Here is a 27,710-nt window from a genome sequence, read left to right on the forward strand (position 1 = left end):
AACAAAAATGCCATAAATATGAATGTCCGGCTGCTTTTGCATCTCGGCCTTTAAGAACCTTTAGGACTCCAATGAACTCTGTAGTTTTTGAGATTGCAGATAGACGAAGGTTAAAAACATGGGATAAAATCTATTGCTACTGGGAGGTGATTCAGAAATCGTGATAGTAGCATTTGCTAACTTGCGGCTTTGTAGTTGTATGTGTAGGGTGGTATCTGATCGTCTTTGAACCAGTAATTTTTGTTCGTATTACAAATGTCTCACTACATCTTGTTCTTAACTGTTGCTGTTGGGCGCCATCCTTACAACTGCTGAGAGTTTTGGAGGAGGATAGGAACGTAATGGAACGTTGAGACGAATGTCTCACTACATCTTGTTCTTAACTGTTGCTGTTGGACGCCATACTAACAACTGCTGAGAGTTTTGGAGGAGGATAGAAACGTAATGGAGCGTTGAGACGAATGATACTTGCAATTCAGTATTTTGCTGGAATTTGCATGCAAATATGGATGTGTGACGAGAAAGTATTGTGCCTTTGAAGTTAAGAAAAGCCTAATATATGATTTCTTTTGTCAGATCCTCTAAGTTTAACCTTTACATTTATAATTGGCAGAAGCCCAAAATATTTGATTTCCTATTTAGCGATTGTAGCTGCACCCAATTGCTAGGTGACATCGTTTATGCAGTTCTACGCATATTTGTAAATCAATCGTTCTTAATCCTTCTGCAATGTTTTTCTTTAATATGAATCTTCGTTTCCTCTCGTATCCTAAACTCGCTCCATTATTCATTGCCAAAGAATCCAAAAAAGGTGAAAGAAATGTTTAATTTCATTTTCCAAGCACATACTATTTCTGCTACTGGCAGAAGCCCAAAATATTTGATTTCCTATTTAGCGATTGTAGCTGCACCCAATTGCTAGGTGACATCGTTTATGCAGTTCTACGCATATTTGTAAATCAATCGTTCTTAATCCTTCTGCAATGTTTTTCTTTAATATGAATCTTCGTTTCCTCTCGTATCCTAAACTCGCTCCATTATTCATTGCCAAAGAATCCAAAAAAGGTGAAAGAAATGTTTAATTTCATTTTCCAAGCACATACTATTTCTGCTACTGGAGTCGACTTTAAGAGTTGTAAATAAAATAAAACTTAACTTAAGAGTTGTAACTTATTCCGGTATTTTCTTTAAACGTTTGTCAAATTCAAATCGTGTCCCTTGATCACAAAAAATAATCGATTAATTCATGCATTTAACGGTGAGTAGATTGAAAAAGTTTTCTGAACGAACTTATGTGTTTACGTTGGGCGCTATCTTTACATCCGCTGTAAATTTTTTGAGGAGACAGCAATTTGGTAATTTTGGGAATAAAAGACGGACGGCAAAGGGCAACCTAAGCTGAATTTTTCTCGGAAGTTCTTTACTCTTTTTCCAGAAATGGCCTAAGCAAATAACTTCGCCCTAAGATTTGAATTAGTCTCTTCTGGAAACTTCGTATTTTTCTAGTTAATTGGCATGTTTAGGGAGATACAGTTTATGGAGACAGCAACCTAAAGAAGCTTCAACTTCCAATTTGTGTATTTTGTTGAAATTTTCGAATAAAAGACGAACGTGTGGCAAAAATTTATAGTCTTAAAGTTTGAAAAAATCCAGGCTAAGATTCCTTTTGTCAATTCCTTAAATTTCACCTTTGCATGTATACCTCGTCAACATATTTGAATTACGTTTAGCGACTGGTATGATAGAAGCTACACCCATTTGCTAGGTGGTATAGTTTATAAGCAGAGCTAGTGCTGCATTGATAAATCAATCGTTCTTTGCAAATATTTTTTTTGTTAGTTAGTGGACTTTCCCCTAAAAAAGGGAAATTTGCGATTTTCACCATTTCTCATTATGAAACTATTTAAAACTGTTGATTGCTTTAGTTATTAAACAAATTAAACAAATAAATTTGGAATACACATTATTAGGCCTAAATTTACAATGTATTTCCAACTTATTTATTTTCTAAATACCCAAATAACTTTACATTGCTTCCATCGTAAATTCCTCATATATCTTCTTTCCATACCCGAAAAAATAACTGGAGCTACAATTTTAATCCCTGCCATAGATAAAAATTAAAGCATTACATGACAAACAATAATTTCTAGTCAGACCCCTGAAACCATATCTGGCTATGCTTCTCTACTAAAAATAAAAAAAAAACAATATTAGTAAGGTTACCAAAATAAACAAAAAAGCCAATCATAGAACGTTTGAAATGTAAGCTTTACTTGTCACAACAATCATCAACAACAATTGATAATTTAAGCAAAAACCTTTATTTCTGGAACTAATCAAACTACCGAAATCTCTGAACGATGACGAAAGTGTTACCAAGATTAATGCCAAAAAATTGTTCATTGACAGGTTACCTCTAAAACTTTCTCGTTTTCTCACTGATAAGCCACTCAGCCCAGTCAGCCGGACAGGCAGCCAGTCAGGCAGATATTTTCTATGGAGAGCATAAAATAACCACATAATGCCACATGTCAATTTTAATGACACATACAGATTTAATGTGTCAATTTAAATAAAATTTATATGAGGCCATATAAAACGGAGGGAAAGAGAGACAGAAGGAATGGAGTATAGAACCATATGGAATAGCTTGACTTCCCCCCAAAATCTATTGAAGTGATAATCAGACTCGGTGTGCTAGCATGTCTGGGGAAACTCCAGCTATCATAAATATAAAAAGTATTTCACTGCATTACAGGGTTCTTTGTAAATGGGGTGTCCATGTGTTTCAATTAAATATTTTTCTAAGTAAAAATTTCGATAAAACAAAATGTCAATCAAATAAAGAGTTTTGTTGTCAATTAGGGTTGCAACTAATTGAGAAATTTAGTATGGACGTTTACGTTGGGCACCAAGTGGTTTTCTTCAACAGTTGAAATTGCAGAAAAATTGCAAAAATGGCTTGGTTACTGCTTTTATCATTACAACATTAAAATTTATTGCTTATATTTTATAAAATAAAATTATATTAATAATAAAATATTTATTATATAAATACAATAATAATGAAGAAAAATATAAAAAAGATATTTGAAATTTATTATTTCTTTATTAATGTTATTTTCATCGATAGCCTTATATCAATCACTAATGCAGAATATACGTTTACATTGGGCGCCACATCTAATGAATTGATATGGTTTACCTCCTACGGAAAACTCCAAATTTTGGTATGCAAAAATGGCTTGGCAACTCTTCCCATCACGACCAAACTCTATATTTATTGTTGACATTTTTCTTCTTTAATGGTTACCAAGAATAATAAGCAACATCATTTAATGGACATTTCATTGAATGTCTGTTGATCGTTCTGCATTTGTGTGGTTTCTGTGATAACATTACACATACATAAATACATATATCCACAAATATCTATAGTGAAGCATTGTGGCCTCAAATGTTCATCAAATTCATATTTGATTTCAATATGCTATAGACTATCGACAATCCAAACAAACATTTATGTACATGGACATTCTTTCAAAAAAAAAAAAAAAAAAAAAAAAAAAAAAACATTGTAAATGGAGAAAATGTGTGACGAGTGTAGGATTGAGGAAATCGATTGTTATCAAGAAGAAAAAAAAAACTAAGTACACAAATAAAGAAAAATTGTTGTTACACCGGTTGTACAACAACAATAACAGGGGCAGACATTGTGACACCCCCGGGGCTCAACACAAATATGAAAATAGAGTAGGTAATAGTTGTAGATTTCGAACGTGTGTTAACCATTTTGTGTCATTTTATGGATTAATAGGGCTTTCTGGTGATATGTTAACACAAGGATTATGAGTACTATTTCTCTTGGTTTGCATACTGAGGATAGAAGAGAGCGTGGAAGAGATAAGCTGAGTTATTTTGAGGTATTCCTTCTGGATAGATGGAATCAAAAAACACTATATGATATCACTGAAATCTACCGTGGTTGGGCGCCACAAACAATCCCTCGCAATTCGCCATTATTCTGCCACATATCAATCCAGTCCATGATTATACAACAAAGTCAATCGCTTGATGGCATAGGGCTGAGTCATTTAAGCAGCTTTACCTTCTCGCTTATGTCATCGGCTGGCTTAAAATAACTCACCCATGACTTAAGGGAGGAAGCCAGTGACCTTATGGCCTAAAACTCAAGAATTTTCCAATCATGAAAAGTATTCTGTTGTTTTTTTAAATAAATAACTAACTACAAGGCGCCAATTTTATTTGCATTGCTCTTTTCTATAAACTAGCAAATTCTCGTGCGTAAATGAACACTAAATTTAAATGAATCTTTTAATTCGTTTCTTTTCAAAAGTTAACATTTAAAAATCTTTTAAAGAAGCCAACAAAATGGCTGCCAATCAATGGCCTTTAAAATAAGTCAATGATTGCAGGAATCGTTGATTATTTGAAACAAAATTTTGGGTTTTTCCAAAAACAGCCCAACAATCTACAAACGATAAAGTGAGTGAGTCGAAATTTGACGTTATAAAGGAGAAACATACTAAGTCAAAAAAAAAAAAACATAAATAAATTAAAAAAAGTTAAAATAAATAAATAAAAAAAAAGCAAAATAGTAAGTCAAATTAAAAAATAATTATACGCGGAAATAGATAATTAATTAATAATAATAATAATAATAATAATAATAATAATAATAATAATAATAATAACAATAATAATAATAATAATAATATATATATAATTGTTCCACAAACATCCCAGATGGGACAAGGGAGACTTCTCTCATATCAATGAGTGCACGCCGATTCATATTGGCTCAATGATATGGGACCTACTTTTTATTGCCGAGTCCGAACGGCGTGTCTTACGACACCACTTGTAGAGAAGTTTTTCATGGCTTAAATACTCAGGAAATGTCGCCAACATTACTGAGGGGAATTTTGCCACCGTTGAAAATTTGATGTTGCTTGGCCTGGGATTCGAACCGCAGACCTTCTGAGTGCAAGGCGGACGTGCTAACCATTGCACCATAATAATAATAATGATAATAATAATAATAATAATAATAATAATAATAGTAATAATAATAACAACAATAATAACAATAATAATTTATTATTAATAACTAATTTCATTTGTTGAAAAATGTTGGGATTTGAGAGGAATATATTTTGGCAACTATTCTCTACATTCCTTTCAAAATGTTGTGTTTTAGTGCACATTAAATAGTTGCATTTTGGGAATAGCTTCATCAAAATTATATACTTTGATTTGGGTCATAATTTGTATATGTGTGAATATTGCGAAAAGACTTGTTTTGGGGGTTGAAAACGGCAAAGTGCGAAAATGGGTTTAAATAAAAATTTTTCGGCTTATACTGTTGTATAAGACTATTTTATGCACTACTTAGCGGTGGGTCATGTATTTTTATGGATTTTAAGGATTTTTTTAAAAACCACGGGAATGACATTTTTTCCTCTGCATTTCTAAAATTTTTGTTTGAGGGTGCCATGTTGTTTTTGATGGTATGTTTAAGAATTCTATAATACTTTTGTTAAATAGTTATCATAGATTGAATAACCTCAAAATTTATTAATTAATTTATATTGAAAATCTCATTCCCGTGTTCCTTTTGTCATTACCGTGGTTAGAAAGTACCCATGGTAATGTCACACAGTAATGATGGAAACATGACTATTCTTGGATTTAAATGTGCAAATCTTAAAACTTTTTTATAAAATATAAAATAATTTAATACAGACTAAAAAATGAATATACCTATAGCATCAATTTAGAAATTATAATATAAATAACGGAAAAAATAATCGCCACGGGAATGAAAAAAAATGCAGGAACATGCACAAAAAACACTGAACACTTGTATCGTTCTCAAACAATTGACTATATTTTTCACTTCTTCCGATTATCTTTAAAACTAACGGGAATAGTCGTCACATTGACAGAACCGGTTTAAAGAATTTTCTCTTAATAAACACATTGGCCCACGGGAATGACAAAAAAATGGGGACAAGACTAAAATGCCTCAAAATCATAATTTAAAAAATAAAATTATATTTATGAAATTAAAATAGACTTTGTTCATTCTTCTAGAATACCTCGGCGTGCTTCATTTATATAATATATTTTGAAATATTAATGAATATCAGTGTTTTTTGAGAACAAAACGACTGGGGACACGCCACGGTAAAGAGTATTTGGACCTTGCGACAATTTTTTTTTCATCTAAATATGTAGAATATTTTATTTTGATTTTCGAGACTCGTTTAAGGACATTTTGGTTTACTTATTCCGTTTCTAAGAATTTAAATTTTTTCAACATTTTTAACCCTAACAAGTCTTTTCGCAACATTCACCCATATATGTATCTGCAAAATTAAAAAATATTGTTTTGCAAACTTATAACATTCTGGTAAAGATTGTACGGGAAAACAAAATCGGAGATTATTGTAACCGCCGGAGGTGCAAATTGTCTCATTGTGATCTTATCTGATATTTACATAACATCTGATAGTTAAATCACATAAGATACTTGTGCAGTTTCTTATATCAAAAATATGTAAGATTTTCATGAGATGCGAAATCACTTTCCAATTTTTCCCTATATTCCCATTATTTGCTCTCATATTTCCTCTCTTGTTTGGTAAATGCTCTCAACTTTGTTCTATTTTTCTTTTGAATGGTTTCACCATCACATTGACACTGTATCAATAAAGCAAAACGCTGCAAGCAAAAACTATCGCCGAGGTGACTTAGGCGTGTCGCCCAGGGCGATGATAACAGTCGCGGCGATAATCGCGGAAGTCACCCTGAAGTGACCTCCGTAGTGAAGAAATATAGAAATTATTCTTTGGAATTTCCGCCTACATTAATTTTGTCATTTTAAAAATGTGATGTTTTGTTGCCTGACTTGGGAAGCGAACCCGGACCATCCGAGTGCAAACCGAGAGTGCTTACCACTGCACCGCAGTCTTATATAATCATTAGATAGGAAAATGTTATATATTTGTTTAAATGTGCTGGATTATTAAATAAATGTAAACAATCGCCTTGGAAGTCACTCAGAAGTCACTCCGAAGTGTCGGCATACGCGATAAAAGGTAATCACAATAAGGCTATAGAAATTTTTTGTGTAATTCACCAACGATCTTCCTTGGGGTGTCTCCGGAGTGACGTCCTAGGCGAGGGAGTGAGAAACTCACTTCCAAATGCTGACAGGGAAGTGAGTTTGGTTTGTGGTGTGTTGTGGTTGTTAGTCAATAAAAACAAAACTCGCCAAAATTGTTTTTTCAATCTCTCAGAAGAAACCAGTATTTTTTGCTTTATGAAAGGCGTTCATGAAATGCAGAAATTTGAAACTTGACAAGACTTTACGAACACTATTCCTTAAATGTAGTATTTTTTTCTGTGTATCCGATGGTTATGTAACGCATTAGATTGTAAATCACCAACTGAGCCTGAGGTGCAACGGCAGTTACATTAATAATCGATTTTGCTTTCCTGTACACTCTACCCCAGATTGTTATATTGGCGCCCACGTTGGGCGCCAATGAAACAATTCTGGCCTCTCAACGTACAATTAATAAAACGCCGATAGAGTTAAATTTCAAATGAACACTTTTATTACTACTCATTCAGCAAAGCCCATTCAAACGCGTTACATAGTAACTATCTGATAACTTTCCTCCGAGTAATAATAAAAGCGTTCATTTGAAATTTAACTCTATCGGCGTTTTCTCTTCCGTGCTTGAAATTATTCTCATTTTATTATTATTATTATTGCTTACAGCTGCTTATCATGTACACGTAAATAATACTTAAGATATCTGCTTTGTTGGGCATGTAGGCGGGTTAAACTTCCTGCATTTTGGGCATATCTGCACAACAAATCATGAAGTTTCTGAATGAGCAGGTAAGCAAAACATCCTGTATATAAAACCCAGTGCTGTTCTTTGTATTTAAATTATATTGTTTTAAAAATATAAATTTTTTTATTTTGTGACTTAACACTTTTCACCAAATCAACCACAAATAACACTGTACCGTCACTATATGTGTGTTATCAGCAAGTCAAAATAATAACATTCTTAATGATATTTGTAGCCTAAACATTAATGTTAAACATTACTCTTTTTTATTTCTATTTTACTTTCACACAATTCTGAATGACAGTAAAGCCACCTTTAAGCTAAAGTGTCAATCATTTCATTGATATCGTTAATTTTTTTTATAATAACATTATTATGGCGTAGAAAATTTATAGGGAAAATATGAATTATGCATTACTAAAAACAAATAACGCGTGCAAATATGGGCAAACGTGATGCTAGTGAACACGTTTATTGACCCAAAAAAATATGGTAGAAATATTTAAAATATATAATTTTTTGTGAGCTATAATAAATACAAAATTTATGATTCATTTACAATGGCTATTTCTTTAAATTGAAATAGAAACTCGAAATCATTTTTATTTTCATTCACAATAAAATCATAATACTTAATCGTTTAATAATACAATAAAGTAGTCGGTGGGGGCAATATGAACAATAAATTCAATTCAATGAAGATTTGAAATAAATTGATTTTCAAATCAAAATTTTATTTTTGAATTGTTTTATGTTTTTTGTTGGGTACTTTAGGGTGAAGTGAGTGAGACGACAATGACTTTAATTATTTGTTAGGTGAATGTGAAATTTTATGTCTTCGAGGGTCTTGTGTAGGTACATAGAAATCGGTTAAGTAGCTTAAGGCCTCAGTATAAAATATTTGTACATAAATAAAGAATTCTTTAAAATCCTATGTATGTATCACCACCTATTACATACAACATGACACTTAGAAATTATGGTCACATTATACTTTATTATCTAAGAAATCTTTAAATTTGTTGTTTAATTTAATGGATAATATGTTTAACCTCAAAGATAAACTTATGCATGATATTCCCATGGACAAAAACTGTTGGCTGCGGTATTATATCTTTCTTAAACAAATTTATGCCATCGTAAAAAAGGTGTAAACTTTTCTCGCATTCTATAAATATGTATTGTATTGTTGTTTTGTTTTTTTCGTGGCATACTTTACAAATAGAGTGCCACATAAGTACGGATATTCTAAATATTCCTTCTTCTTCTTCTTCTTTTTGTAGACCATAGAAAATAAAGCTTATCGTTCGACCGCAAAATAATACAACAAAAAGTTTTATTTGTATAATCTTGATAGAGGTGTCGAAGAAGGAGTAGTAGGGGGAGGAGGAGGTGGAGCGGCTGGTGCTAAGGTGTTGTGCGTTTACGCTAACTCGTTTGCTTGCTTATTTTTTATGGGTGACTGTTTTTGCTTGCCAGCTAGCTAGCTGCTCGGTAAACTAAATGTGCAGGTTAATTATTTAATAATATTTATTATTTGTTAATTGTAAAACTGTGTTAACCAAAGGTTATATAAACAGTTATAGATACATATGTATGTATGTATAACAACAAGAACAACAACAATTATGTATTTATACTCTACACCTTCATTGCAAGGAAATATTGACTTTTAATACCCACCTATGTAATAACTCGTATATTTATTGAATTAAAAACAACAACCTATCAATCCAAGCTACATATATGTTTGGAAATAATATTTGAAAAATATATACAGTCGAACTTCTCTATAACAAACCAGGAAAAAAGCGATAAGATCAGTCGGAACGAACTTTTTATACCCTCCACCATAAAATGTTTTGAACTATAATGAAACCATTATTTTTTGACCACGGATACCCTAAATATCCGAATTGGGTCAGAAAATGCATCTTCAATCGGGCCCCACATTAATATGGGGGCTACATCAAAGTGTGGACATATACTGAAAATGTATGGTGGTGAAGTTTTGTGACCACTGGGAACCTCAAATGTCAAATTACAGTTAGTGCGGTAAAAAAATAGCTAGAATCCTAAAAAAAATTCCTAAAATCGGGAGGTACCGTCATATGGGGGCTATACAAAAACATGAACCAATGTTGACCATTTTCTGTGGAGTAGTTTTATGACTACTGAAAATCTAGAGGTATTGTTATATGGAGGCTATACCAAAACATGGACCTATATTGACAAATGTTGATTGAGGGGTGTTGTGACCGCTAGGAACTTCAAATGTCAAATTCCACGTAGTTCGGTTGAAAATTCGGTTGAAAATTGTAAAAAATTGTAACCGAAAATCCGGAGGTACCGTTTCATGGGTGCTATACGAAAACGTAGGCCGATACTTAGGTGCAAAAATATAGCATGTAGCTCAATTATTGCGAACCCCAAATGTGATTACAATAGACGGACCTGACTATATCGACTGAGAATTTTATCCTGATCAAAAATATACACAGAAAAATATTACTGCATTTTAGGAAAAGTGTTCATAAGTTTTGTCAAGGTTCATATTTCTGCATTTCATGAACGCCTTTCATAAAGCAAATAATACTGGTTTCTTCTGAGAGATTGAAAAAAAAAAAACAATTTTGGCTGCCACCACCAACCAAACCATAGAGACAAGTTTTGCTCCTTTTTGTAATGCTTTTATTGGGTATTATTGTAATTTACCGTTTCTTCTACTGATTTTCACTGTAGTTGTTATCGTCTTCTAAAGCATAGCAGAACAATTTGAACCATATGTACATCTGTACATGTTGAGTCTATCAGCACTAGGTTCTTATATTATACGAGTATGTTGCCGTCATATTAAAGAAATTAAAAAATTGTAGATGCGAACTATATCGTACAGCCAGTCACTTTGTTTTTTCGACACCAAGCGCACTGTAGGTGTATGGCTTGTTAGTTGTTGCCACGGTGGTAGTTTAGCGTAAAGCTGTTGATACAGTGTCAATGTGATGATCAGACGATGAGGCCATTCAAATGAAAAATAGAACAAAGTTTAGAGCATTTACTAAACAAGAGAGGAAATATCAGGGCAAATAATGGAAATGTAGGGAAAATTAGGAAAATGACTTAGCATCTCATGAAAATCTTACATATTTTTCAAAAAATAGTGGATTTCGGATGGATATAAGAAACCGCACATGTCTATAAAGTAGATAATTTCAACTTTTTTGTACCCGAATTATTAACATTATTAAGTATTTACTCTGTGTAGAAATTCAATCAAAATTTTTCTATGTTAATTTTCCTTGTATTCTCTCATATTTTTTTGATCATTCATTTTAGCTAATGCCCTAGACCAGCGTCGCCCAAGAGAGTTCAATCAAACTAAAGCAAATCTTTATCGTGTTTGATCACGAACACTGTGTTTGAGAGAGAAAAGCCAACGCAAAACAACTCTGTGGACGCCCGCAGTATACAGATGGGCGACCCTGCCCTAGACAGACGGCAACATAATTTGCATTAACTGCCTTAATTCAAATTAATTCGTGCATTATCCACTGACTTGAAATTGAATTATCAAATTGAATTTAAACTGAATTTAGGTATTTTAATGTGGCAATGCTGTAAAAGAGAGTACATATTCATGTAAGAGAGATCATATACATGCTCTGGGTCTCAACTTGCATTGCAAACAACAGCAAAACAGTTGTTTACTGTTTCATAAATGCAGAAACTTTCGTCTGTAAAGGTAAAATTAAATGCAGATCTTAATGAAAACTAACGCTGCCGTCTGTCTAGGGTATTTATTACTCCTTCTAATCTCTTGTATTTATTACCTCTGTCCCTTTTGTTGTATACATTCATTCGTCTGTTTGGTTGCATTTCGTTTGAACATTGTAGAACATCCTGGATTGAAGATTCTAGAGCAGTCTATGCTTCAGAGACAGAGTATAAATACGGGAGTATAGCAGGTGAGTGAGTTGTAAATCTAACCTAATTAAAGATAAGCGGTGTCCTTAGTAAAATAAAGTCGTGTACGTAGGAGTGGTGTAAATCCAATAAAGCATTGTAGCAAGTTCGATGACAGAGAAGTCGCTCTACAGCCGATATGTCTGAAGAGCCTCTACCAAAGGTGAAACATGCATGTTACATAGTGGTGGTTGTGTGGGCTCGAATGTTCGGCTTACCTTCTTCACTTGCTAAAACAAACGGTCGTTAAGATCGATTCCAATTAAAAATTAATTTTAAAAAATGATCTTCGCCCTAATAGACAAAATTTTCAAATAAAAAAAATACTTCTTTGTCAAGATCGACATATCGAAAATTCGATTTTTTAGATAAAAGTAAAAATCAAGAAGAATAGTAGCGGAGTATCTCTTCCCATTATGTATCCCTATTATAACTCGCCAATTAGTTGACTTAAAAAGTAAAAAAGAACGACGTCGTCTTTGGCAATTAATCGAAAAATTTAATCTGTTGTGAGGGTGGTACAGGAAAGAGTTGTTCGATATAGTCTATCGTCGAACTTGTTTTACGTTTGAGAGGAGTATTATATCGCTGTAAACATAAAAAATTCTAAATGATTCGAAAAAATTGAAAATTTTAAACTTTTGGGAGGGAGGTACTCGAAGGTGCTTTCCGATGTAGTAGACATTTTTTCGATGTTTAATTTTTGGTCAAATCGGACTTCACTTCGTAAGTTGTGGTTGTCATTAGTTATTTAATAAAAGTCATCTTAATAAAAGCCGCGAGTACAACCTGAAGCAAAATACGAACAGATATTTGCCCTTAAACTGTACGTTTGCGATTTTTAAGTGGTGGACTTATATAGTCCATACAAAAACCTGATTCCTTGATATTACAGTCTCATAGCAACTTCGAGTACAAATCGCATTAAGATATAAATCAAACCTAAACTATCAATCGGATCCAGTTTAATTTTTTTTAATATTCCACGCATAATTTTCTTGGAATATAGGTTAGGGCCGGACATATGTACAGAGTAATTTGGTTTTAAAATAAAAAAGGTCCCTTGGGATCTGTTCACTAGACAAAGGGTTAAGGAAAATAAGACAGTGTGCTCAAATAATAGGAGCGTAAGTATGCTGCCTATTGCTTATAGGAGAGTGTCCGGCATATTGTGCGAACGACTAAAGCCTATGGTTAGTGAAATAATCAATCCGGTTTTAGACCTGGTACATCATGGAAATCTTTGTCGACTTTAAAGCAGTCCTCGACAATTCTATACGTTCAAAGGTATTTTCCATGTAATATCAGTATTACCTCAAAGCTCATTTGGCTTTGTACGATGTCATTAACTGATAACGGGTCTTCAATTAAAAGATGAGAGATTTCAGACATTCTTGAACGACCCGCTGAAATTTTGAACCTCACCCAAAAATATTTGAAATTTTGTTAATTTTGTTCTTCCAGGATAATTTTGTTTACCAAAAACCGTTTCCCAATCGATTTCAATTAAAGGAATACCAATACTTATTACACTGTGCAACAAAGTTTCTGTGCGGTGGAAAATTCCTTTTGGAGATGAAAGCCCTTAGTGAGTATATTAAGAACCCAAAAGGAAATTTTCCCCATAGGTCAAGTTTCTGAGATATCGCGCGATGAATTTTTTGAATTTTCGCCTATGATGCTTGAGAAAATAGCTTTATATCTCTGTTTGCCGTTACTGTAGCTTCGTTTTGAGATTACATGTCTTCAGTCAAATCGAATGGCGAATCTTTTTGTAGAACATTTCATTCTTCTAACTCAATTCCTTTCATGTCCTTTTCGTCCTTTCTTTCTTGAACCCTAGTAAAAGTACCACAAGATGAGATTTTACAGCATCCAAATATTCCACAAAAATGTTGCTCAGAGAATTTTAGGTACGGTTCTCATTGACAGCTAATCAATATTATCACGTTTTCATTGTCCTTTTTGACATTTACCCGGTTTTTGTTCAGAAAAAACCTATGTTTTGTTTTTCTGTATATTCGTTATTTGTTATGTATTGGTTATCGCTTATATTGACATCTGGGATGTATCTGAAATATTTACCATATATAGCTCCCGATATGCTGAACACGTTAATGACAAATTTTCTTGGAAAATAGGTCCGGTTATCTAATATTTTGAACCGGATATAGCGATATAAAACCCGGATTTTTTTACCGATTTAAAGTAACCGATTAAGCTTATATGTATACCATTAGAAAGCTAATAAAATTGCCAATCAGGGAAAATAATTTTTTTGACAGCATCTTACCTGAGTTCGGTGCTAAAACAAAAAACCCGTATTCTTGAACCGTTTTTAAGGAAAAATATCACTGCGCGTAAATATGAAGATAAAAGCTTGGTGGGTGAAATATTCTCTTTGCCGATGAAAGTCGATGAAGTTAATATTATGAACCCGGAAGGACAGTTATGCCGTAGGTCAAACTTCTGAGTTATAGCGAAATGGAATTTATGTTACGGGTTTATTGTCGTGCTCTTAAAGTTCATCAAGAATGTATGCATCACGCCATAACTCAGACGTTTGACCTACAGCATAACTGTCCTTCCGGGTTCATAATATTAACGTCATCCACTTTCATCGGCAAAAAGAATATTTAACCCACCAAGCTTTGATCTTCATATTTACGCGCAGTGATATTTTTCCTTAAAAACGGTTCAAGAATATGGGTTTTTTGTTTTTGCACCGAACTCAGGTAAGATGCTGTCAAAAACGTTATTTTCCCAGATTGTCAATTTTATTAGCTTTCTAATGGTATACATATAACCTTAATCGGTTACTTAAAATCGGTACAAAATCCGGGTTTTATATCGCTATATCCGGTTCAAAATATTAGATAACCGGATCTATTCTCCAAGAAAATTTGTCATTAACGTGTTCAGCATATCGGGAGCTATATATTGTTAATATTTCAGATACATCCCAGATGTCAATATAAGCGATAACCAATACATAACAAATAACGAATATACAGAAAAACAAAACATAGGTTTTTTCTGAACAAAAACCGGGTAAATGTCAAAAAGGACAATGAAAACGTGATAATATTGATTAGCTGTCAATGAGAACCGTACCTAAAATTCTCTGAGCAACATTTTTGTGGAATATTTGGATGCTGTAAAATCTCATCTTGTGGTACTTTTACTACGGTTCAAGAAAGAAAGGACGAAAAGGACATGAAAGGAATTGAGTTAGAAGAATGAAATGTTCTACAAAAAGATTCGCCATTCGATTTGACTGAAGACATGTAATCTCAAAACGAAGCTACAGTAACGGCAAAAAGAGATATAAAGATATTTTCTCAAGCATCATAGACGAAAATTCAAAAAATTCATCGCGCGATATCTCAGAAACTTGACCTATGGGGAAAATTTCCTTTTGGGTTCTTAATATACTCACTAAGGGCTTTCATCTCCAAAAGGAATTTTCCATCGCACAGACCTTGAGTTCCAATTTGTGGCACAGTGTTATATACCCCTTTCAGAGTTGCAAAGAAGTGGGAGAGAAGGACGAGTTCGCTATGTTGTCGTTGTTCTTTCACATTGTTTTTTGTTGTTTTGATAACAATCCGATTAACAATAGATGAGATCATAAAATATTTTATTTTCATTTTTTGCGCGATTAGATTATAAAAAAACAGAACTTGAAACCAATAACACCGTCCTCACCTAGCTAGCCCAGCAGTGAGAAAAGAATAAGAAAGGAATAATTGTTGTTTTCCCACAACAACGACAACAATGAGAAAATAATTTTGATATCTTGGAATATGTTCATATGCACATACATTTGTACATGCTAACATTGTCCAAAATCGATTGTTTGACATGGTTCGGGGTTTTTTTACTGTGGTATTTGTTATCTTCACTGCGCCGCAGCTACAAAGTGATTCGCTCTAAAACGAATTCATATCACACAAAATATGTCTACATAGCATTTTGAAGTATACAAGAGGGTTGAACCACATTTTAGTTTTTTTTTTTCAAATTTTTTGATAGAGTTTTTTTTTCTCAAGTACTTTGTTTATTGGCCAATAAAATTTCCAATTTATTTTGTTCGTCCAATAAAAGCTAAAATAGCGACATTCGTTTTTTTTTTTTTTTTGTTGAATTCGAACCCTATTCTATCAACGCTTTTAATGGGTTATGAGCGCGCGGTGATAGTAATGAATGAACCAATTGCTTCACTTTGAAGGAGAGGGGATATAAAAAAGAAATCTTTTCATCAATTAAAGGTTATAAATTAGGGTTTTTGTGTTTGTTAGTGGAAATATGTTTAAGGAGAATTACGTTTCCCAGTATTTTTTTTTTTTTAAATAATACTTAATGTTTGCTCGTGAAACTGATGTTACATACTATTATGTAATTGGCAAAATCCTTGAGATAGATAAAAGCTTTGTTCCTTTACTTTTTTAATGGTATGAGTGGTAAAAGAGAAAAGTGTCAATATTGCTCAAAATTGCTCTCTCATGAACATTTTTACCAGAAAAGTAAAGGAACGGAAAAATGGTAGGTCTGGCAGCAATGTCGAAAAGAAACATAAAAAATCAATTTTCGTCTTTTATTTCACAGTTTTTAATTTAGTTTTATCAGCGTTCGACTTTTTCTTCTGTTTTGCGTCCATTTTATTTTTCATTGTGAAATAATCGTCAAACAAAAGTCGAAAAATCAGTTCTGCCATTTTTTACCTGCAGAAATTTTGCTGGTAGCATGTGGTAGAAGAGAAAGCCATTATCGCTCTCTCTCCACTCTCACTCTCTTAAAAATTGCTTCCAGTTTTGCCACTTTTCGGGGTTAAGGAACGCTTTGCAGGCTAAAAATGGTAACAAATGGTAACCTCAGGTAAGTAAAGGAACACAGCTAAAGTCAAAGGAAGGGAGCATTTGACGAACCCAAAAAAACTAAAATTTATGTGATTGGAACTCCTGCCCTATTTTTTTTCATTTGACCCAAAAACCTAATATTTGAGATTTTATGACGATAGGTTAACCCTTGCCACCCGGGGAATCTTTGTTTCCATAGTAATTTTTATGGGTCCATAGGTGCATTTTCACGAAAATTCTCAAAAAGCCAAATTTATAATCCAATCGATGAACATTTTTACCATTTTAGTGTGCTGGCTAAAAACGAACCCTACAAAAAATTTTGAAAATCGTAAAAGGTTTCAATATAGCTACATAGGACCCAATATACCTAAAATCGGCCTAAAATTTGGCACAACAACAATAGCTGAAATTTGGCACAATGAAATGGCAAAAAAAATTAATTTGAAGTTGCAATTTCTTGAAAAGTCAAATCCCTTTATAAAAAAATTATTTCTGCTGTAATTTCCCCAACAACAAAAAAAGAAATTTTTAACATAACATATTCAAAATTTTACGATACCACTACCTTGGTAATTGCGCCATGTTTCAAACTTTGGATGGGAATACAACCACAGACAAATTCTGCCTCAACTTCTTATTATGGTTAAAGAATTCCAAATATTTTGTCAATTCCCATTAAAATTGAATACTCATCATAACAATTCCTAAAACATCAAGGACAATAATTTATGTCCTTTAAACCTAACCACAAAAAAACTATTTCGAAACCAACACGAAGTTGATTTTTATTTTATTTAATGGCTTTTACTCGTGCCTAAACAAACTTTAATCTTTAAAGCATTTCCTATTAGGCTTATGGGTGTCCAAAAAAATTCTATTCAGAGGTTTTTTGGTTTGTCATATCTTCTGTGGTGATAACCCAATGATTTATGATCCAAAATATATAAAAATTAAACAATTTGAGTTGATTTTTTTTCTTGTGATGGATTTCTCAATGAAATCCCTACTCCCCAACCATAATAAAAATCAATACTCCAAACCCAACAACAACAAAAAGTAAAAGACAAAAAACGTTGTGTTTGGTGTTATAAAAATTAAAGACGACTAATTTTTGTGAATAATAAATAAATCATTCTCATGGTGGAGAACTGGGGAGTAAACTTAAACGTCAACACCAAAAAGAAACTGTCAAAAGAATATTTCCCCTCTCTTTGGGGACAAAATCAACCATCAAATTGATGATTGATTTCTGTTTTTTTTTTTTGTTTTGGATCTCAGACACCATTTCTTTGTTGTTCTACCACAAATGGCCTTTCTGTTGTCTGTCTTCTTGTACCAATGTTTATTTGTGGCTTTTTGTTGTTGCTGTTGGTTTTTTTATCATTCATTACAAATTAAAAACCACATCTTTGTTGTTGCTTTTGCAGTTTTGTATCATTTCTTTGGTTTGGTTGTTCTTCAATTTATGATCCCCTTTTCGATTTGAATGTAAACTTAGTCACCTAACCAACCAACCTATCATCATCTACCTGGCCGGTATGTACGTACTCGTATGTATGCTCTGACATGTGTGCCCGAATGTTTTGTGTTTGTTTGTTATATGGTTATTCCATTAAGTCCATAAAATCTTTGGGATTGCAATTAACATTTATTGCCCTGGCATTATGTTTAATCCAAGTGGTCAATATTATGATTTTTTTGTTTTTGCGTAAGGAGAGCGGGACAGTGGAAATAAAAAATAATAAAAATCTCAGCAATTGAAAATAACTTGGAATTTATGATTTAATTTATAGTTAGAATTTAAAATATTGATTTGTTATTAAAATGTGTATAAATTTCTTAAAGTGTTTGATCCATTTTATCTTTATGCCAAATTACATTAGTCAAATTTTTTGATAGATTAAGGACTGTCAATAGTCTCAACACAGTGTTTGGTATTTTGTGAGATTAAATCAGATTTCAAGTCAGACTCATGACAATACTCAATACGTGTGTGAAAATTCATTATAAGGCAAGTCAGATTCTATTATTTCAAATTGCCTAAAACATTTGGGCCCAAGCCCGATTCTGCCTCAGATATTTGAAATCATATTTTGATAAGTTTTTATGAAATATTCGAATAGTTGATTCGATAAGAAAAACCTTCCGCTCAATCCACTTTGAACAAATTTTGTATTTATTTTTTTTTAATTTTTTGTGCGTGATTTTTTTCGAATATGCAAGATTTTATCTAATATTTAATTCGATATTTAATATTTATTTTTATTTTATTTTTTTATTTTTATTTGATACAAAATCATCAAAATATGATACAGGGATACGATGTTGGAAAAAAGTCATCACTCCATCTATGGTGGCGAATTTAGTAAGGTGACACAGAAGGACTTAGCCTTCTCTTAATGTCAAAAGGATAAAACTACCGAATATTATTTGCAAAATTCAAATTTAAAAGTTGTGGGAGTAAACATTTGCTTGAATTGAAATATTTTAAAACAAAAATGAATGGTATTGAAATACAGAAGTATTTATTCAATCTCGAGGTCGGACCTATTTCAATAATGAACAAAAAGGTCGCAGAAATCAAAAATAATGTAACAAAAATAAAGTTTATAGCAAGAGAAGACATCAGCTGAGCTTACAAGGGTCACCTTGTAATTGCATTATGCGTGCGCTCGTATTCATGTATGTATGTAGATTAGGGTTATGACTTTTTTACAACTTCATATCCCTGTATCATAGCGTGATGAGTTTTGCTATAAGATTACATAAAATCTTAATTATAAGGTGATTCGGTGAAAAAACCTCACGCACAAAATGATTTTAAAATTTGAATTTATCAAAATTATGGACAATTTTTTTAAGTCACTAAAAACAGATATATAATTGAAAATAAACTTTAGAGCCACATGAGATAATTAAAATGACATAAAATTTATTTCTCACTATTTTTCTTCAATTCTGAGAACTCGTAAAAATGTCGTAAACGCTTTTATTCAAAAATATAATTTTTTAACAAAAAACAAAAAATTTAAAATTTTTTCAAAGTGACTTTTTTCGCGACTTTTTTAATATTTGAATGAAATAAACGTTATTATAGTTATAAGTAGGCTTATATTTATTCATTAGTGCAACAAAAAATAATTTTTTGAAAAAAAAAATTTTTCATTTCATATATTTTTTCAAAAAATTATTTTTTTAAAATCGATTTGTGCGTGAACTTTTTTTATATTTCAATGGAATAAACGATAGCATAGTGATTAATAGGCAAAAGTTCATTCATCCCTGCTACAGGCAATCATTTTTGAGGAAAAATGTCAAAAAGTCATAACCCTAATGTAGATTCTGACGTACTGTCTGTCCTTGTTTTAGACCGCAATTGTGAACCGATCGTCTCAAAATGTTGTACTATGTTCAGTTCAGCGTCGGCCAAGAGAATTCTATCAAACTAAAGCAAATTTTTATGTATAGGTGAAAAAAGCGAATGAAATATACTACAACTTTTGAGTTAAAAATGTCAAAATTTGTACCTATTCCATGAAAATAGAATTACAAACCTACCTTACGAAAAGAAGTAGTTTCTCTTTGACAACAAAAAGTCTTAATAACTTATTAAACTAATTATTCGTCGACTTTTAGGTGCCAAAAAGAAACTACTTGTTTTTCATGGAATGAAAATGAATTAAAATAATGGGTTAATACTTCGATTTCTAATGATTTTTTATGGGATAAACTTTTTTTGTGTAAAGGACAATATCCAGTTAGCAAAATGTTCATTTGTTCGCAGTTCTCCCAATTTGTTGACTTGCATTTAGTCATTATTATTTTCAAGAGAAAGAATTTGAGCGATTTAGTAAAATATTGACTTGGGGTAGATATTTTGAATGGAGCTACGAATTCGTGCTACGAAGTACAAGAACTCAGAAGAGTGTCTCACGCTGGCGGTGCCCGTTGGAAATGTGAATTCCCATTAGCAACAATTTTATTAGTCCTAGAACTAGTCGTAAGCCGAACTAGTATAAAATTGGTCCCTAAGTATTGCGGCGGGAATCAGTTCACGCCATTCTATCGCCAAGAAAGCGAGAAGAAACCACTTGGGAGCTACTTTTCCACTTGTGGGCTTGAATCCAAAAATTTTTTTTAGATATCTCACTTAAGGAATTGAAATTACTAACCAAAAAATTTGGACATACCTATACGAAATTCAAGAACTCAAAAAATGTCTTCTTAGCCTTGCGCTGCCCACTGGCAAGGAAAATTCCAATTGACGCAATTTAATTAGACCCAAAACTAGTCAAATAACCCCTATTTATCACCAATTAAGCGTGAAGAGATCATTACATATTAATATCACCACTTTTTAAAGCAACAGCAGAGAGAGAGAGAGAGGATCGATACAGCATTCTGGTACATTGGTGCTCGCTTCCTCACGGTAGCGCATTGATGCAGTGTTGCCAGTATTTTTCGGTCTTTCATCCCCAATTTCAAAATAATTTTTCCCCAAAAATCCCCAAATTTTGTCGAATTTCCCCAAAATAAATCCCTCATACGCATTATGAAAAACCAAAGCGAATATATTTATTTGAAATAATATTTGTACAGTGCAATTCTATACACAGACAAGTATATGTTTCGCATTACTCATAAAAAGCGACAAACGTAGAAGAAAATGCAAATAAAAAGCCTCTTTACTAAAAAGTAGTACAAAGTTGTACAAATGAAATTCATTTCATATACTAGCATTTTTAAATATTTTAGTTCTACTACTCCATGGCCACAATATTGCTTCTGGTAGCACAGCTAAGTTTCCATTAGTTTCAGAGATATAGCTTTAATCTGAGCAAAAGCAGTCGTTTTAGCCCGTTCTAGATGAGGCTATAAAATCCAAACCCAATCTAACAACAAATAACCCAACTACGATTTTTGTAGCCTCAATATTTACTTTCAGAAAATGCCTACTAGAAGTTGTTTGAATCAGCAGTATTAACATTTCTTTAGGGGATTCATAACTGACAAATTATACGCAAGCATTGCTGGTTGACACCGAAAGCGAGTTTAAAACCATCTCTGCAAGTTGTTCAGAAGGCTTTGATAATGTTGCATTTTTGATAAGAATATACCCTGCTCCAAAATGTGTTTAAATTAGTGGTTGTATCTTCTCAAAATATATAATTCTTTTTTATTAACGGGAGTTTCTTTCACTGTGATTCATAAAGGTTTATTGAGTTTTTCGTATTTACAAAGTGTTCCAAAAATCCTCTTATGGAACTGAAATTTGTTTGCTCCTGAGAATTACAACATGTATTACGGGAAAATTTTTTGTATGTTTTATAAAACTGCAAATTTCAGGTTAACGTTTAAGCATCTGAGCCAGAAAATGCTTCATATATTCAAAGCAGGTGTCTTTAACCTTTTTAATTAGTGCTCTGGCAGGTATTTTACTGCATTTTCGAAATCATACCCTAAATCAGTTGATTTTAATGGCAACGATGAATCATTATCAATAGTTTCCATTTTTATTGCACCAAGGTCATCCTCATCCTCTATGTTTACCCCTACATACGGTTTTAAAATTCTTGTACACAACGAGAAGATGCATATAAGCAATTCGTCATATATACATACATAGTTTATTTTATTACTTTGGAAAGTAATATTAAAAATATATTAATTTTGTAGGGGACAAGAAGACCAAATAAAGTTTTATTTGTTTATTACCTATTTGTTCATTGATGATTTTTTGCAGTAAAATCACTTTCATTCATAAAATGCGTAATGTAACAAATATTTCAAAGCAAAAAAAAGAAATCCCCATAAAATCCCCAAGTTTTGAGCTTATTTCCCCATCAAATCCCCAGATCCCCAATTCAAATTTTTCATCCCCATTTTGTAAAAAAAATCCCCATTTTGGGGACAAATCCCCAGTACTGGCAACACTGCATTGATGGGCAAATTGCGAGAGACTCATGTATTTTTTACACTTTTGTGTGTGAGGCAGAGCATTTCTGCCCATCAGTGGTAGCGTAAAAACCAACCACACGTATTCTCTCTTTATTTCTGATTTACCATTGCTTAGCAATGGGGAGAGTGTCTTACCACTACTAATACACCAACTATTCTGAGCACCCCTGTTCTGGTTTATGACTGTAAGCCTAGAACTACCCGTTAGCAATAAAAAATCCAATTGACACAATCAATTAGTAGTCAGAACTACTCATAAATTGGACCCTAAGTAGAGCTCCGAATACTCGCGAGTGAAACTTTTCTCGAATTCGAGCAACAAAAACTTACCCCACCTACAAATAAACTTGCTCCACCCACACAAAAAAATGCACCCGACAAAAATTACCACCCCCACCTAAAATTTCTCTTGCGAGTAAATTGGAGCTGTGGCCCTAAGTAATGCGAAGGGAACCAATTGATTATAATACCAGAGGAATGCCCCTCACAGTGCAATCAACTGTAAACTTTAACACTTCTGACCCCTCACAGTGCAATCAACTGTAAACTTTAACATGGGGATGTCATAGGAGGTAACCAATTGACACTGCATGCATTACCTGTACTAGTTCCAGGTTTACAGTCATATACCAGTTTATTTATAAAAAAAAGTGGTGGGAAATAGTCACACAACTGACGCTTCGTCGTTTATTTGGGGATATATAGGTGTTAATTGGTTCCCTTCGCGTTACTTATGGGTCAATTGTGAACTAGTACCACTTACCTCTAGTTTAGGACTATTTAAATTGCGACAATTGGAATTGCTAGCGGGTAGAGAGAAGAATAGGGCGATTTGCATATTTCCGTCGTATTCCCTTTTTATACCAGAACAATATGAATAATATGAACGAAGATATTCATTCCATCAACACTAGCTTCTGTTATTGGATGCTTCATTTATATTAAAGTTATGAAGAAAATGTAAATGTGAATTATTTATACAACTCGTCGTTTAAGTTAAGTTAATTAAGTCGCAACTGTCGCCTCCTCGTTTACTTGGGGATAAAAAGGTGACAATTGGTTCCCTTCGCATTACTTAGGGGCCAATATTTGTACTAGTACTGATTAAAACTAGTTCTGGACTACTTAAATTGCGACAATTGGAATTTTCGTCCCCACAGGGTAGTTACTGTAACGCTGAGAATCGACGAGTTTCCGATGCCGAACTAGCCCATCGCGCAAGCGGGTGGTAACACAGTGAGAGAGCGTGCCAATTGGTTACTCCTTATGACATCGCCAATTGTGAGGGTACTAAAGTGGAAATTTTGAAAATGTTCTAAAATAATTCAATGTTCATTGTTTCAATTGTTCAATTAAAAATTTGGTATAATAATTATTATGCCGGATTATAAAGATTTTCACGGTCAATCGGTGTAAAATAAACAAACAAATCTATTTTTCCTTTCACGGATTATGGAGGATTAAGTATATGTAATCGATTTCCGGATAATCGAGGTTCGACTTTAATTCGAAACATTTCACTTGTAATTTGAGAATTCCAATTGAATTTCGAATTATTTCATTTGTAATTTAAGAATTCGAATTATTTCATTTATAATTTGAATTTTTTCATTTATAATTCGAATTTTTCTATTTGTAATTCGAATTTTTCTATTTGAAATTCGAATCATTACAGTTGAAATTTGAATTATTACATTTGTAATTCGAATTATTCCATTTATAATTAGACATATTTTATTTGTAATCAAAAAATCAATTTTAAAACAATTGCAACGAAAAATTTTATATTTTTTGTTTCACATTTCAAATGAAATAATTCAAATTACAAATGTAATAATTCAAATTTCAACTGTAATGATTCGAATCATTCAAATGGAAATAGAAATAGAAAAATTAGAATTTCAAATGAAATAATTCAAATGACAAATGTTATAATTCAAATTTCAACTGCAATGATTCGAATTACAAATTAAATAATTCGAATCACAAATTAAAAAAATTCAAATTATATATTAAATAATTCGAATTTCAATTAGAATCCTCAAATTAAATATTAAATAATTCGAAATTCAATTGTAATTCTCAAATTATAAGTGAAATGTTTCGAATTTCAAATAATAGGTCTGTTCGATAACACAAAATTGTGTACAAACTTTTACAAAATGCTATTCGATAACAAACATGTTCAATAAAATAGAAATGAGAAGTAGTTGCATGTACTTGCAAGAACTTGCAAATCATTTTTACTTGCGAAGTTATCGAACAGACTTAATATAATCAAATTACAACTGAAATTCTTCGAAATACATGTGAAAATGGTGTAGTTCAGCTTGTTAACGGGTGGTTAAACTCTAAAATTCGAGAGATTTTATTTTTTAAATCTTTATTTTATTTTTGCGCTTCTCTTTTGCATTTTGCAAAATCCCCCATTCCCTTAAACTATGTTAAAAAAAAGTAAACAAAGACAACTAATTTTTTTTCTCGAAATTTTAAATTAAAAAATAAACTCTCATTGAAAAATAAAAAAATACAACAAATTTTCCTTAAAACTTACCAGGTGCTGGTTGTGCTGGATATGTGGGCTTTTTCATCCAATCATAATATTGATGCGATTTAATCGGTGATGAACGATTATTGTTGTTATGATTAATGGTATTGTTGTTGTTGTTATTATTATTATTAGCCGTTGATGGGCTATTGTTATTATTCAAATGATGAGCAATATGATGTGGTGATGATGAAGAAGCCGGTGCACCAGGACTGGATATTTCACTACCGCTAACCGTAATTGGTGGCGATGGCAATCCCTCGGCAATGTGATGCTGGGCCTGTTGTTGCTGTTGGCCTGATTGTTGCTGCTGCTGGGCTTGTTGTGGATCTCCAATACTGCTAACCGTTTCATTCAATTGTGTGGTACTGCCAGAGGCTGGACCTGCCGATGTTGTACTACTGGCACTAGCCGACGATGATGATGGTGTTGTACCCCCACCAACAGTGCCCTGTAATAGCTGTTGATGTTGTTGGGCCAACAATTGGGAATTTTGCGAGAAATTTTCCGCCGCCGATGATGGAGAATGCCACTCGGAGGCAGCAGCAGCTGCAGCATTTGTCGAGTGATGATACATGGCATGGGGATTATAATACATTTGATGGTGGGCCGCAGCGGCATGTGTGGAATCCATGTCACCCAAATACTGGTGATTGGGTGGTGTGTGATGATAATTGGCTGTCCATTGCCAGGGTTGTCCAGCGGAATAGGCCAAATTGGCGCTGTGTTTTTGTGAATAGGGTAGAGTGTTGTAAAAGGAAACCATGTTGTTGAGTGGGTTTTGGGGAATTGCTGGTTCACGCGGCGACGTAGAAAAAAATTGAGGTTAGAATAGATTGTCACTGGGATGTATGTTTGTCTGCTGGCGAAGAACACTTGGTGTTTTTCGAAATTTTTAATTTTGTAATTTTGGTGTTTCTTTAAATTATTATTTACAATGTTTTACATTTTCTTCATTTGTAATATTTCTGTTTCTATTCCTTTAACACTCAATTGTTTGTCATTTCTTTTTATTTATTTGTCTTGTCTTGCACGCGTTGTTGTCTTGGTTTCGTTTAAACAACTTTTTAAGCTTCTGTTTTATTATTGTTATTATTGCATATTCCTTTGTGAGCTGTGACGTATTCAAGCCCGTTACTTGTCAATTCTTTGTTTTTTTTAATAATTTGTCACCTGTCATCGAAAAACAGACAGTTCACTAAACCTTGATTACTTTTTTTTATCACTGGCAACACTTTAAGCTCTTTATTTTAATTTGTGTTTTTCTCTTTCTCAATTTTGAATTGTAAATTTGTTTTGGGTGTTGGGAGTAATTGATTAATTACCAATCACCAAATTGTTATATGAGTTAATCCACTTCAATTATGAGATAATCCAAAAATCGTTACTCCGATTTGTTTTTTATTTGCATATAAATTCTCTTGTTTTGTTGTTGTTTTAATTAATAATTGCAATAATTTCTTTTATTTTTTTCTTGCTAATTATATTGTAAATCTTGTTGTTGTAGTTCTTGCTGCTATTTATTGTTAATTGTTGTATTATTATTTTGTGTGTTTATATTTTTATAATTTAACCGCCGTAAAAGTTGTGTCGCGTTGATGAGATGTTTTAAAGAAATAAAACTTTCTTTTGCCGTCGTCGTTCTTGTCGGTCGTATGCCTTCACTTGTTTGCGTATCATAAAATACTGAATTGCTTGTGGCAGCACACGAAGTAGACTGTGTTGTATCCGGAGCTCGCTGGCCGGGTAAAGTGGTTAGAAGAATTGTTGTTTTGAGTGATACGGTGTTGGAGGAAACACGATAAGCAGCGTTCAACTGCCGAACCTGCCTTTGACGTTAAGACTAACGCACGCACACACAGCGCAATGGTAATGGTGTGGTAGTCGTTGATGGTGGTGATAAAACCTCGTAAAATAACAAAACAATACCATCCAAATGTACGATGATAATAATAGCTCCGCAACAACATCAATGGCCACAGACAGCCAGCGCAAAGCGTTTGATTTTCAACCACCATCCATATATGACAGGTAAAACTCTATCTCTGTCACTCTAATTTACACCACAGTAACTCTTAAGCCGTTTTCTCTCTCGCTCTTTTCCATTAGCTGGGGAGCTATGGCCAGAAAAACACGCCTCTGACTTTTTGTTGTGAACAACAAATTCAAGATGGCCTTTGTTATGGGGGCGTTTTTCTATCTCTTTCTAGCAACCTTATTTTCTTGGTTGCATTAATACCCATCAGCATGAACGTAACTCCACCCTCTTTTTAGAACCAAGGGGGGATTTCAACGTAATTCCCATTTGGAAAAACTTTTAAGCCTCATTAGTCAGTGGCAATTTTTTGACGTATTAACAGTCATGGCGTATGTTAACTTGCAGTGAATATTTTGGCAAGGGCGTTCATTTTCCTTTCACCCCTTTTAAGGATATTTTTCATAATAACACCAGCCCGCTGGGGTAGTGTTTCGTGTTAGCTCCGT

The 27,710-nt window shown here is 33.0% G+C and overlaps 1 protein-coding gene across 1 annotated transcript in view; it reads right to left on the reverse strand.

The window, feature by feature from the left end:
* cad (caudal type homeobox) overlaps nucleotides 1–27,137 on the reverse strand; it is a 65,697-nt gene extending 38,560 nt beyond the window's left edge. Inside the window, exon 1 of the mRNA XM_073969567.1 lies at nucleotides 25,233–27,137. Within this exon, the coding sequence (XP_073825668.1) occupies nucleotides 25,233–25,992 (760 nt within the window). The 5' untranslated portion in view covers nucleotides 25,993–27,137. The remainder of the gene's footprint in view (nucleotides 1–25,232) is intronic.
* Nucleotides 27,138–27,710: the final 573 nt, after the last annotated feature.

The sequence above is a fragment of the Musca autumnalis genome, unplaced genomic scaffold (assembly GCF_047663935.1).
Source record: "Musca autumnalis isolate F117 unplaced genomic scaffold, ASM4766393v1 scaffold_2, whole genome shotgun sequence".
NCBI classification, from domain to species: Eukaryota; Metazoa; Arthropoda; class Insecta; order Diptera; family Muscidae; genus Musca; species Musca autumnalis.